Source organism: Geospiza fortis, unplaced genomic scaffold (assembly GCF_000277835.1).
Source record: "Geospiza fortis unplaced genomic scaffold, GeoFor_1.0 scaffold85, whole genome shotgun sequence".
Taxonomy (NCBI): Eukaryota; Metazoa; Chordata; class Aves; order Passeriformes; family Thraupidae; genus Geospiza; species Geospiza fortis.
Window position 1 is genome coordinate 1,555,987 of NW_005054358.1, and position 12,215 is coordinate 1,568,201.

Genomic DNA, 12,215 nt, shown 5'->3' on the forward strand with positions numbered 1-12,215 from the left:
GAAGGAATTTTCCTGTAAGACCTTCTGGCAGAAAGGCTGAGCTCTCAGTGTGTGCTGTGCTGAGGTATTTAGGGAAGCAGGTCTCCAACCTCCTCTCCCTGCTTAGTGGTCATTTCTTTCCCAAAATCACAGAATCTCTTGAGCTGGAAGGGACCCACAGGATCATCAAATCCCACTCCTATCCCTGCCCAGCCCCCCCACAACCCCACCCTGTCCATCCCTGGCAGCGCTGTCCAAAGGCTCCTGGAGCTCTGGCAGCCTCGGGGCCGTGCCCATTCCCTGGGCAGCCTGGGCAGTGCCAGCACCCTCTGGGGGAAGAACCTTGCCCTGAGCTCAGCCTGAGCTGCCCTGGCCCAGCCCCAGCCGTGCCCTGGCTCCTGTCCCTGGTCATGCAGAGAAGGGATCAAAGCTGTCCCTGCTCTTCCCCTCACAAGGAACCTGGAACTGCAGTGAGCTCTCCCCTCAGTCTCCTCCTGTCCAGCTGACCAGACCAAGTGACCTCCCTGTGGCCATGAGTAGTAAACAAGGAATGGTGTTGGAGTTTAGCCAGCACAACTTCTGGAGGCTCATTCAGCACGGGGCTCAAGATTTGGTGAGTGCAGACAGCAGCACCTGGGCAGCTGATGCCCAGAGCAGCCCCTGCTTTGTGTTGCTCAGGTCAGGCTGGGGCAGGGGCAGGGCTGGGAACAGAGCCTGGCTCTGGCTTCAGCCCCTCCTTGAGCTGGGTGATGCTGGCTCAGCTCTCTCTGCAAAGGGCATTAATGAATCAGACCTGTCCTAGGCACTGAATGCAATGGAAAAGTTTCTGTTCAGATCCTGATTGCACCTCCTGGGCAAATCTTTGAGTTCTGATAGAAATTATTTGAAAGTCATCTTGTAGGTCATTGTTCCTAGGCCCCTTGTCACTGTCCCAGGGCGGTGCTAGTCCTGGCAGGGGAGGTGCTCCATCCAGCTGCTCCTTCAGGCAGCTCTAGGGTGAGGGAGCTGCATGTGCAGCTCCAGGGACACTCTGGGTGTCCATCCCCTCTCTGGGGTTCTCCTTCCTCCCGTGTGACAGCTCTCCCCTGGCCTGTTCTGTGCAGTGAGTGACATTCAGCTCTGTGTCACCAGGTTTTCCCTGTCCCATGTTGTCACTGCTGTGCAGGTACAGCACTGGCAGGAATTATCCATCTCCCTTTGTTCTCCTCTTGCCCAACACTTGTATTTCCACATTTCCCTAAACCAGGACACGTCCCCTGTGAAATTGGGTCTGGTATTACAAGAAGTGCACAATCCCTGGGGTTTTTCTGCACTAGTCCTCTGGCTGTGAGCATGGATCTTGCTCCTGGCTTCAATTCCTTTTCCTCTTCAGTTTGCAGCTGCCCAGTGCAGCTCTGTGGGAGCCCAGGGATGCTGCCAGAGGGGATGAGTGCCTGGCAGGGCGCTGGCACACGCTTCCCCTGGCAGCCTGCCCGTGTTTGTGGAGCTGGGAAGTGCCCAGGACAGAACCAAATGCAAGGAGTTGTTGAGAAGTCCCATGTGGTAACATTGCTGGGGCAGTGATGGCCTAAAGCTGTAGGGAGAAGGGGAAAAAATTCCCCATTTCTGTCTTTCAGGAGATCAGGTGGTATCTGGAAAAAAGGGGGGCTAAGGCACATTTGTCTTTTTTCAGGATTTAATTTGCAAATTCCAGCAATGTTCCTGCTCAGGGTGTTGGAGCTGGAAGAATCAGCTTTGTGGTTGTGTATAAATGAAACATAATTTAGTCAGGCTGCTTGTGGGAGGTTCTTTTACAAGCAAGAAAAGGACTTTGATTCCCATCTTGCTTTGGGGATCAGTGAATCTGTTGGAGACCTGTGGCTGTCACATTAGTGGGATACTGGCAGGGACTCTCTGGATGCACCAGGAGGGGATGACCTGCCAATAAAAGTAATGATGATCTTTTGTTATTCATGCAAAGGCATCATGCAGCAAAATAGGAACAAATCCAGAGTGCTCACATCAAATCCTTTGTATTTATGGATGTCTGAATTGGGAAAAACAGTTAAAGGGAGAGAATCCAGTCTGAAGCTACTCATGGCCTGTTTAAAATTGGCCTCCAAGCAGGAAATACTTTAAGGTGCCCTAAGAAAGGCACCTGATGTGGGCTGTCTGCAGAGGGCAGGAGGTGCAGGGAAAGGTCTGCTCCTTGTGGAATGTCAGGGCTGAGACAGTGGGAAGTGCCAGGCACGAGCAGCAGAGTGCCAAAATAGCTGCACTCTAAAAACCTAAAAACAATGGGCAGGATAAAAGTGTAATTCCTTTAACTCAGGGCATCTTGTGGGAAGAAGCAGTAGGAGAAGAGGAGAAGGGGAATTTGGAGAGGAAAGCAAAATGAGCCATTTTCTGCTCTTGGATTGCAGCAGCACAGATCTGTCATTGAAGTCATTTACACCCAGGATAACCACAAACCTGTCCCAAAGCATTTCAGCAGCTGGAGGGGATTTATTTGGATGGAAAGAATGTGCTCAGCATAGCTTGGCCAAGTGACACCTACGGTGGACTTGGCAGCTGTTAGCGAGTATTTATAGGATGTAAACAGCAAGGGGAAGGAGGATGGAAATAGAGCAAACCGTGGGGGACAGAAAATGGGATGGAAATGGGAAAAGGAAGGTTTTTTTTACTGCTTTATGACCTAGACTGAAAAGCATCCATCCAGGTGTGATGAACTAATCAAAAATGCTTCTTATTCACTGGACAAAGCACTTGAAAGCAGAGGCTGTACCTTTGGACTGCTTGGAAGGACACTTAGCCCCCAGTGCAGTGTTCTGTGGTTCTGTGGGATAGGCAGGGATCCCTCTCCCACTAGGGGATAAAAGATCAGATGTGATCAGATGTTCATAGGATCAGATCAAAGGTTCCACCTCTGCTCTCTCATTTCTGATGGTGGGGAGCAGCAATTAGCAGCTTCTGAGCCTCCTGAACACCAGCTTGCACCTCCCATTTGTCATGTTTAGTAGCCACTGACAGCCTGGTACCTTTGATTCATCCTTTCCACATTTAAATCCATTTGTGATTTGACCTCTCCAGCATGTGGTAACAGTGGCTTCCCCAGTTTGTGCTCTATGTACACCTGTCTGTAAATTCTTTCCTTTCCATTAAAATCTCTGCATGGTGATATCATTGCTGACCCTGCATGTTTCCCATCAGTCAGGATCTTCCCCAGTCAGTGATTCCAGTTTATGTTCTCCTCCTGTGAAGTCCATCCCATATTCTGGTCACCTTTGGTGCTTTTCTCTGTCATTTTTTTAGTTCTCCTCTGTTTTTGGGTGAGAAGTCTGAGCTTGCTCGTGGTTTTCCAAATGCTGGCCCATCTTGGATGTGTATTTTTATGTTTTCTGTTTTATTCTGGTTTCTTTGATTTGCCACTTGACCTTGCACTGAACAGTAGGTTAATATTTTTCAGGGAATATCTGCAGGGGGTTCCCAAATCCATGTGAGCAGAGCTGGATAAGAGCTGGTTGCTGCAGGGGCATTGCTGCTTCTGTTTTCCTCTTGTTCCATCAGCACTGAGGTTCATCTGTTGTTTATCACCTGTCTCCATTGTTGCTCAAAATTCCTTCTGCACTTGAAATCAAGGAATAAGTTTACTCTCCTGAAGGAATTTGTGTTATCCTCAAAAGTTGCCTCCTCATCTGCCCCTCTCCTGGGCTTGTGTGCAGACTCAACCTCTGCGCTCTCATCACTGTTTGTCTCTGCTTGCTTTTGTTTCCACCTTCAAATTTCATCATTAATCCATGTGGTGCCCCTTCCCAATACCCCAGGCTGGCTCAGTTTCTGTGGAGAATCACCAGGAAAGAAGCTGGTGGGAAGGGCTCTGAACTCCAGCCTTTCCTGGGTGCTTTGGGGGGACCCCAGTAGACTCTGCTCCCTCAGATCCACGCTGACGTTCCCTCGCCTGTCCACCAGCTCAGCTCTTGGCTGCTGTCATCTCCCTGCCTTTCCCAGTGATCCAGGCTGCGTGGTCGTGTTCCCTCAGATCCTCTGGGAGTCTCTGGGAGGATTCCTGCATTCATAATGTTTGTTCCTGGCACCGGGGCTTGTTCAGCAAGAGATTGGCAGCTCAGCTGGCGCGGGCTCGGCTTCCTTAGAAGGCACCATTCATCACCAGCCCTTGCACTCCCTCAATGACTGCCTGGCTGACAGTGGCTCTTCTCTCCCTTCCCTCCCTCCCTGGCACAGGGGCTGCTCCCAGGTGGGCGTGATCCGGGCGCTGATCGAGGCTGGCATTCCCGTGGACATGATCGGGGGCACGTCCATCGGCGCCTTCATGAGCGCCCTGTACGCCGAGGAGCGCAGCTACAACCAGATGAGGATCAAAGCTCGCCAGTGGGCCATGGTAAGCACTGGCACTGGGAATTCCTGCACTGGCATTGTGAACTCCCTCCCCTGGGAATGTTCCTTCCCGTGGGAGCGCTGAATTCCCTCCACTGGGAGTGTTCCTTCCACTGGGAATGTGAATTCCCCCCCCTGGGAATGTTCCCTCCTCTGGGAATGTTTCCTCCCATGGGAACACTGAATTCCCTCCACTGGGAGTGCTGAATTCCCTCCCCTGGTAATGTTCCCTCCACTGGGAATGTTCCCTCCCATGGGAATGCTGAATTCCCTCCACTGGGAGTGCTGAATTCCCTCCACTGGGAATGTTTCCTCCCATGGGAACACTGAATTCCCTCCCAGTGAATGCAGAATTCCATCCCATGGTAGTGCTGAATTCCCTCCCATGGCAATGCTGAATTCCCTCCACTTGGAATGTTAATTCCCTCCCACAGGAACACTGAATTCTCTCCACTGGGAATGCTGAATTCCCTCCCCTGGGAATATTCCTTCCCCTGGGAGTGCTAAATTCCCTCCCCTGGAAGTATTCCCACCACTGGGAATGCTGGATTCCCTCCACTGGGAATGCTGAATTCCCTCCATTGGGAATGCTGTGCTTCCCTCCTCCAGTAGAGCAAGGCCCAGGCACAGCAGGGCACGGGCAGCACCCCAGGAAGGTGCAGCCTCCTGAAATTCAGTGTCTGTGCCACAGAACAAGCCCTGCCTGGCAGTGATGGATCACCTGGAAAAGCTGCTCCACGTCCAAGGAGTCAGGAGGCAGCTGCCTGGCTTAGCTCTGCACCAATCCTGGTCACACTGTCAAGGCACAGAGATGTGGTTTCTGTGTGCTCACCTGTGGTTATCTTTGTTTTATCTTCTCTTTTGTGTGCTGGGGCCTGTTTCCTTTCCAGCTCTCAACAAATGTGTTTCTGTTTTGTGTCATTCTCTCTCTTTCTCACATGCTGTCATGTGTCAGTGGAACTGAGTGACAGAGGTAATCCTTCTCTAAATAACTCCCAAATGTGTCACTCCTGGTCCTGCCTGTGCACTCCACAGCACTGGGACTCTGGGTCAGGAGAAGGTCCTAACTTTCAACATTTAGTACAAACAACGACTCATTTTCAAAGGTAACCCAAGTTTTGGGAAGGTTGTTTTAAATAGTGACTTCATTGGGTGAGTTTATTTATCATGGAATCAAAGATTGGTTTCGGTTGGAAGGGGCCTTAGAGATCATCTCATTCCACCTCTGCCATGGGCAGGGACACTTTCCCCTATCCCAGGGTGCTCCAAGCCCCATCCAGCCTGGCCTTGGTTTTATTGATTGATCAGATGTTGGATGAAAACTGTCCCAGGTGACACTGGTTCAGCCTGACTGAAGGTGAGGTTCCTTCTGAAGTTTGCTGGTTGCAAGTTTGTATTCTTCACATCAACCCCACATTTTCCTGTCGATTTTCTTACTGAAAATGAAATTACGTAGGGCATTTTATAAATGACATTAAGAGTCTTAGGTCTTGGGTTTTAGGGGGAAACAGGACCCTGTCATTGGCATGTGGGCACTGTTTATGTCTCCCAAGGATCCTCTAATCTGCCATGGCTTTGCAACAAAAACTGTCTCTGGGAAGATGGATTGTGTGAGGGACTGAAATGCAGATTGAGGCCCTGGGATGTTTGTGCTGTCCTGGTGGGCAGAGGGCTGTGGGGCTGATTCACCTCCCCATCACTGCCTGCCAGAAGAATATGGATTTTAGGCTTTTTATTTAAGAACTGCCTGTGCCTGGCTGGCTTGGGAAGCACCCAAAACATAAACTGTTTATGATCCAGAGCAGTTTGCTGGAATCACAAACCTGGGGCAGGTTCAAGATTAAAGACATGAAGCCAACTGCACTGAATTGTGTCAGACATCCCTTAACCTTGCTCTCTTTCTCCCACCTTGTGCTTCCAGGGCAGCATCTCAGTGGGTGCTGATGCTTCCCTGCAGTGCTTTCCCAGCCCCCAGCACTCTGGGGCTCTTTGCCCTCTCTCCCAGCTCTTGGCTAAGTTACAGCCATGGAATTTTCTTCTGTGCATTTGTCCAGAGGATTCTCTTCCTGTTTTTCAGGTGTGCCCCGTGCAGGGCATGAGGCAGAGCTGGAGATGTTTCCTGGGCTGCTCAGGACTGTGTTCCCACTCTGGAGCTTCCAGAGCTGGAATCACAGTCACTCTTATCAGGAATACTTAGAGATGAAATGAAGGCATTTAATCTCTTGATTAACTTTTGAGCACAAATTGCAAAAGCTCAGAGAACATTTCACAAGGTAAAAGGCAGTTTTTGGCCTGGGGCTGTTTCAGGTGTTGGTGCCTTGAAACCTGCAAATAAGTAGTGGGAGAAGAGATTGACCTCTGCTAGAGCAAACATTTCATCTTATTAATGAAGAATAGATTTTCATGAGGACTTCCATGAGTGTTCTTGCAGGTCCATGTCTAACCCAGAAATTGTCTAAGGGTTTGAGGAGGACAAAAGCAAAGCCTGCTCTGTTTGAGGCCCTTCCCACTGGTACCAGCAGTGTCCAGCTGAATGGCTGCAAACTGAAGAGAGCCATGAAATCCCCTCTCCAAGATCACAATGTGCAGAGTTTGGGGCATTAGAAATCTTTTATCAGTGGCTATTCTGAGGTGTTGACTCTTGTATGGTGTTACTGCTGAGCAGGGAGAGGGGAAAGGAGCCCCAGTGTGTGGGAAACAGCCAGGAGGTCTTTAGGGAATTCTTGGAAGATCCACTTGAAGGGACTGAGGGAAGATCCACTTGAAGAGCTGAAATATCCCCCAGATAACCCCCAAATTGCCGAATGGGACTGTTCCTGCTGTCCCCAGAGCAGCCCTGGGGGTGGCTGTGCAGGAGATGCCACAGGAGCAGCTGGGCAGAAAGGCTGGATGGAGCATTCCCTGCTCCAGGACCTGCTGCTCCTGCTCCTCTGCAGCTCTGAGCCTGTGCTGGTGAAGGTCACTGCTGAGAGCAGCCTGGGGCCATGTGGGAAATGTCTTCACTGGGATGGATTAGTTAACTCTGAGCTTTTCTTATCTCTCTGTTTAATCCATCAGGCTGAATGCTGTTTGTCCTGTATTTATTTCTCTTTTTGGTATTTTTAGCAATTGGCATCTCTCTAGCTGTTGTACACTTGGTGCTGGGAGAAGGGATATTTTTAATGGGATGTGTTTTCTGCACCTAATGAAGCAGCGAAGAAATAAATTACTCTTGTCAAAATACAGGGGGAAATATGAAAATTCCCAGTCAGATGAGTTACTGTTTATTGTCTCTGTGTCTCCTGCACCTCTATTTTACCAGCAAAGTGAACAAGCCAAAGCTTTGGTGTTTGCAGACTGTTGTTTTATTTAATTGGAGGATTAATATCTCAAAGTAGAAATATTTCACAAAGATGGAATATTCTTAGAAATGAATACAGTTATAGATGTGTGTGGGGCTAAAACACTGCTCCTGATGGGGATGGGGGCTGGCTGGGTGGGACACTGCCATCCTTTGCTGCCTGTCACTGTCTGGGGCACTGCCAGCTCAAATAAATGTGGGAGTTCTGCCCAGGGAGTCAGGAGGTTCTGCCTCTGACCCTGCTCCATTTGTACATTGGGAGATCCTGTGCTTTAATGAGCTGATCTGGCCAGAAATCAGTCCTTGGTTTTTCCCTGTCATGCCAGTTCTCATCCAGCCCTGAGTTATTTTTTTATTGTATTGATTTAACATTTTTTTCTGTGGAAATTCCTTTCCTTGTTTTATTGAAACTTTTTGGGTGATTGCTGAGAAGGCACTACATGATCTTTTGAGTAGTTTAAAAAATACTGGATCTGTTTGAAATTTTTGTTGTTTCATAAGTTTTCCTATAACCTTGGGGTTTTTTTATGGTCAGGAACATTGAAAAATCCTGGCTTTTCACAACAGTTAGCCACAATGCTACATCAAAGAACAAAAGAGCCAGAGATGACAATTCCTCTTGTCCATCATCACGTGCCTTTGCTCTTGTCCTGCTCTGTGAGCAGAGCCTTGTCCCTTCCTTGCTGAACTTTTCTGTACCCTAGGGTCACTTAAAAATGATTTTAGGATTGAAGGTCTTTTTAAAAAGAAAGCTCATCTTGTAGCAGAGCTGTAGTAATGGAAGTTCATGAGAAGTTAATGAGGAATTGGGCAGGAATTGTTCCCAGTGAGGGTGGGCAGGCCCTGGCACAGGGTGCCCAGAGCAGTTGTGGCTGCCCCTGGATCCCTGGCAGTGCCCAAGGCCAGGCTGGGCAGGGCTGGGAGCACCTGGGACAGTGGGAGGTGTCCCTGCCATGGCAGGGGTGGAATGAGATGAGTTTTAAGGTCCTTCCAACCCAAAAAATTCCATGATTCCATGACCTGCAAGTCCTGAGAGCACTGGCCAAGCTGGCTCAGGGCTGGGCTTCCCATCCTGGTGGTGTTGGGATGAAACTCTTGGAGCTGCTGGAGCTGATCCCAGAGCTCCTGGTAGGAAGTGGAGCAGGAGGCAGAAGGCTCTGTGTGCCTCCCCAGAGGGTGATCTTTAACTGAATTTATCTGGGGAACAGGAGGTGGTTGCAGCTATTCCTGGAAGGCTGAGGGAGGCTGTTGGCCATCAGCTTCAGCTAAAGGGCATCTTCCAGCTCTGAGAAATGAGAATATTAAGAAATATGTGTTAATTGGAAGTATTTTGTCCATGGACAAAATCAATGTCAGGATCAGGAGAAATGTGGAGGCTCAGCACCATAAATATCATTTGCAACAAGGGAAGCCCAATGGCTGCTGCTGAGTGGGAGAGGTTTTCCTTCAGTATTAAATAAAGGGCTCCTTGTAGATGCCTCTTCCCCTGATTTAATCATTCGGAAGAGACCTGATCCCTATTTTAGGTGCAGCACTAATTCCATCTCCCTCTGAAGCTGTGGGTAGCAGTCTATAGTTAGGTTGGCACACTGTCCTCAGCACATCAAACCCAGAGTGAAGATGTGAATGAAGCTTCATCCTTGGGTTTGTGCTCAGCCTTTTACATTCTCCCACACTTCCTGTTCCCATCCTTCTTCTTAATGATCTTTTTTTTTATCCTTGCACTCGTGTTCTCTGGGCAGATCCCTGACAGAAATTTGAAAGCAGCTGGACATGACAATGTAGGCTGATCCTGCTGCTCTGAAATCACTGCAGAGTAAAGCCAAGGCCAGATGTTGCTCCCAGCTGCTCTAACAGCTGGCAGGTTTGAGGCTGTTCCATGTGTCTGCCTGGGAAGGATGCCCTGATCTCTGAGAAGCTGTTAAATTATGGAGAACATGTAGAGAGAGAAAATATTTAATCTCATGGAAATATTTCATCCAGTGAAATCCTATTTAATTTGCAAGGAATTAATTGGGTTTTGTGGTCTTCTTTTACATTTTGACTATGGTGTAATATATTAAACATTGAATTTTGTTAAGATTTATTAGGATGGCCTAGTTATGGGCAAATACTATGGCCATAATGCCATAAAGTTTAGGGATTTTCATCATTTTCTCTTGAAGGTCAGTACACAGGTGTCATAATGCTGTTGAAATGGAGAGAAAAAGAATCTGTAAAAGCTTAATTTCAGGATCTATGTGTTAGAAGGGTTGGTGTGCTGGGACCTGCAGTGCTTTAAGGAACCTGATGTGGTTTGGTTTCCCTGATGTGCTGAGTTTGCAGCAGTTAAATGCTGAGTCCATAACACATCCCAATAACTGACTTTGGGAATGACAAATAATGGACCCTGCTCCACAGAAAGTGTTTAAAGCTCTATGAGATGTGTTTGACTGAACCTTGTTGGAGTCCCAGAGAATCCCAGACATGATTCTCTAAATGCTTCCACTGAGGCAGAGAAAAGCTTTGAGTCTGGGAAAAAAATTGTGTGTGACCCCCAAATGAGAGGAGATGGATGAAGCAATTCCTGCCATGGATTTATGGGTTCCTTCCCACACCACTGAGCCACACAGGTGCTGTGGGAAGGATAGTGGAGAGGAAGACAACTCAGAACATCTTTTTTCATAGAGAAAATGTAAAAGCTGGAGCTGCAGCATCCCTGGCCTCGTGCCCAGGCTGAGGGCTGTGCTGGGCACGCTGCTCTGGGGCTGTTCTGGGGCACAGGGAGGGAATGCTCCTTCTGGCAGAGCTTTATTGCAGGGCTTGCTCTGCTTTGGTGTTTACTAAATGTAAATTTACCACTCAGGGAGCTCCTGCTCGTAGATTTTGTAGTTGTATTTCTGTCCCCTCAACACTTTCTGCACTTGTGATGCTTCCAGCATGTGGGCTCTGAACTCTGGAATTTGATGTCTCTGGAATTGCAGCCTCAATGCACACATTCCTATGGATTCTGACCTTTGAAATGCCTTTTTTTTTTTTCCTTTTTAGGTTATGAACTCAGTGTTTAAGACTATTCTAGACTTGACATACCCAATAACTTCTATGTTTTCTGGAGCAGCTTTTAACAACAGCATCAACAACATCTTCAAAGATAAGCAGATAGAGGTAGGTTCTTTATTCACCTTATGGACAGGAAATTATGTCCCTGTGTTCTGTTGGAGCAGAAATAGCTTTTTTTAATGCTAATATGGAAATCTGGAGCTGTTGGGTGACTGAAAATGTGATGAAACTGTGAATGTGGTGGTCCATGGCTGCAGGAAGGAGCCTGTTCTTTTTGGTGGATTTAGACAACACAAGCTGTAGATTATTTGTAGCTATTTCAGTTTGACAAAGGGATCTCATTGTCTGAGAGAAGAAGTGAAAATTGTGACACTGAAGAAGACCAGCTGAGACTGCTTCATCATTATTTTCCTGCAAATCAGGTCTCAGAGACCTTCAGGGCACACCAGAGAGAGAGGGGCTTGTATTGAGTTGTGATGGCTTTGGCTTTTTTGAATTTTAGTTTTGAAGCTGGAGTAAGTTTTTCTGAGCAGCCTACTGAAAACTGTAACAATGGCAGAGTCCTTTGTGTCCTGGTTTGTACCTTTTTGTAGTTGCTGGGTGTTGTGGGGTCCACCTGGGCCAAGAGCCACCTTTGGAATGCATCTCTCCCCCTTCCCTCAGCAGCAGCAGATTGTAAAGCACATTATCAGTGTTTGTCCTCCTACATTACCCTGCTGAGAGAGTGTTTGGGTAGCTTTGGAATTTCACCTGATTTGCAATTTTAACCAAATTATTCCTGTGTTTGCATCCTTGTGATGAAAGATCATGTAGCAAATTAACACTTCATATACTTTAAATATATTTGGTAAAAATAATCCAAAACATTCCCTACCTAAATGCAAATATGAAAGTAAGTGATTAATCATCATGTGGCTTAAAATAGCAGTTTGCTGTACAGAGGGGATGGTGCTGGAGACAAGCAGGTTTTAGAGAATCCTGGAATCATCAAGGTTGGAAAAGGCCTCAGATCCCTGAGTCCAACAATTCCCCCAGCAGTGACAAGGTCACCACTGACCCCTGTCCCCAGGTGCCACATCCCCATGGTTTTTGAGCACTTCCAGGGATGGTGACCCCACCACTGCCCTGGACAGCTGTTCCAATGCCTGACCATGATGAAATTTTTCCTGCTGTCCAACCTAAACCTCCCCTGGTGCAACTTGAGGCCATTTTTATCTATCCCTGCTTTGGATTCCAGCAGTCAATTCATTGTACTTCCTTTTTAAGATGCAGCAGATTCCTTTCTCAGGAATTTCAACAGCTGTAGTTGCATATTCTGCTCTTCCCTTGCAGCCAGGTTTTGTGTGAGAGAAATCGAGTCCTGAGGCATCCAGCAGCATCATCTCTGTGCTGACCAGCACAGCCCCTCAGTCCATGGCCAGGGTTTCCTCTTGTGGGAAGAATTCCTCAGATAAATAAGGAAAAATGTTGTGTAGCTCAGCAG

The 12,215-nt window shown here is 47.9% G+C and overlaps 1 protein-coding gene across 2 annotated transcripts in view; it reads left to right on the top strand.

Moving 5' to 3' along the window:
• PNPLA7 (patatin like phospholipase domain containing 7) overlaps positions 1-12,215 on the top strand; it is a 133,443-nt gene that overhangs the window by 98,798 nt on the left and 22,430 nt on the right. For both annotated transcript variants that reach the window (XM_031059253.1, XM_031059255.1), the window contains exons 26-27: positions 4,201-4,357; positions 10,721-10,837. In XM_031059253.1, coding sequence (XP_030915113.1) covers positions 4,201-4,357; positions 10,721-10,837 — 274 coding nt within the window. The remainder of the gene's footprint in view (positions 1-4,200; positions 4,358-10,720; positions 10,838-12,215) is intronic.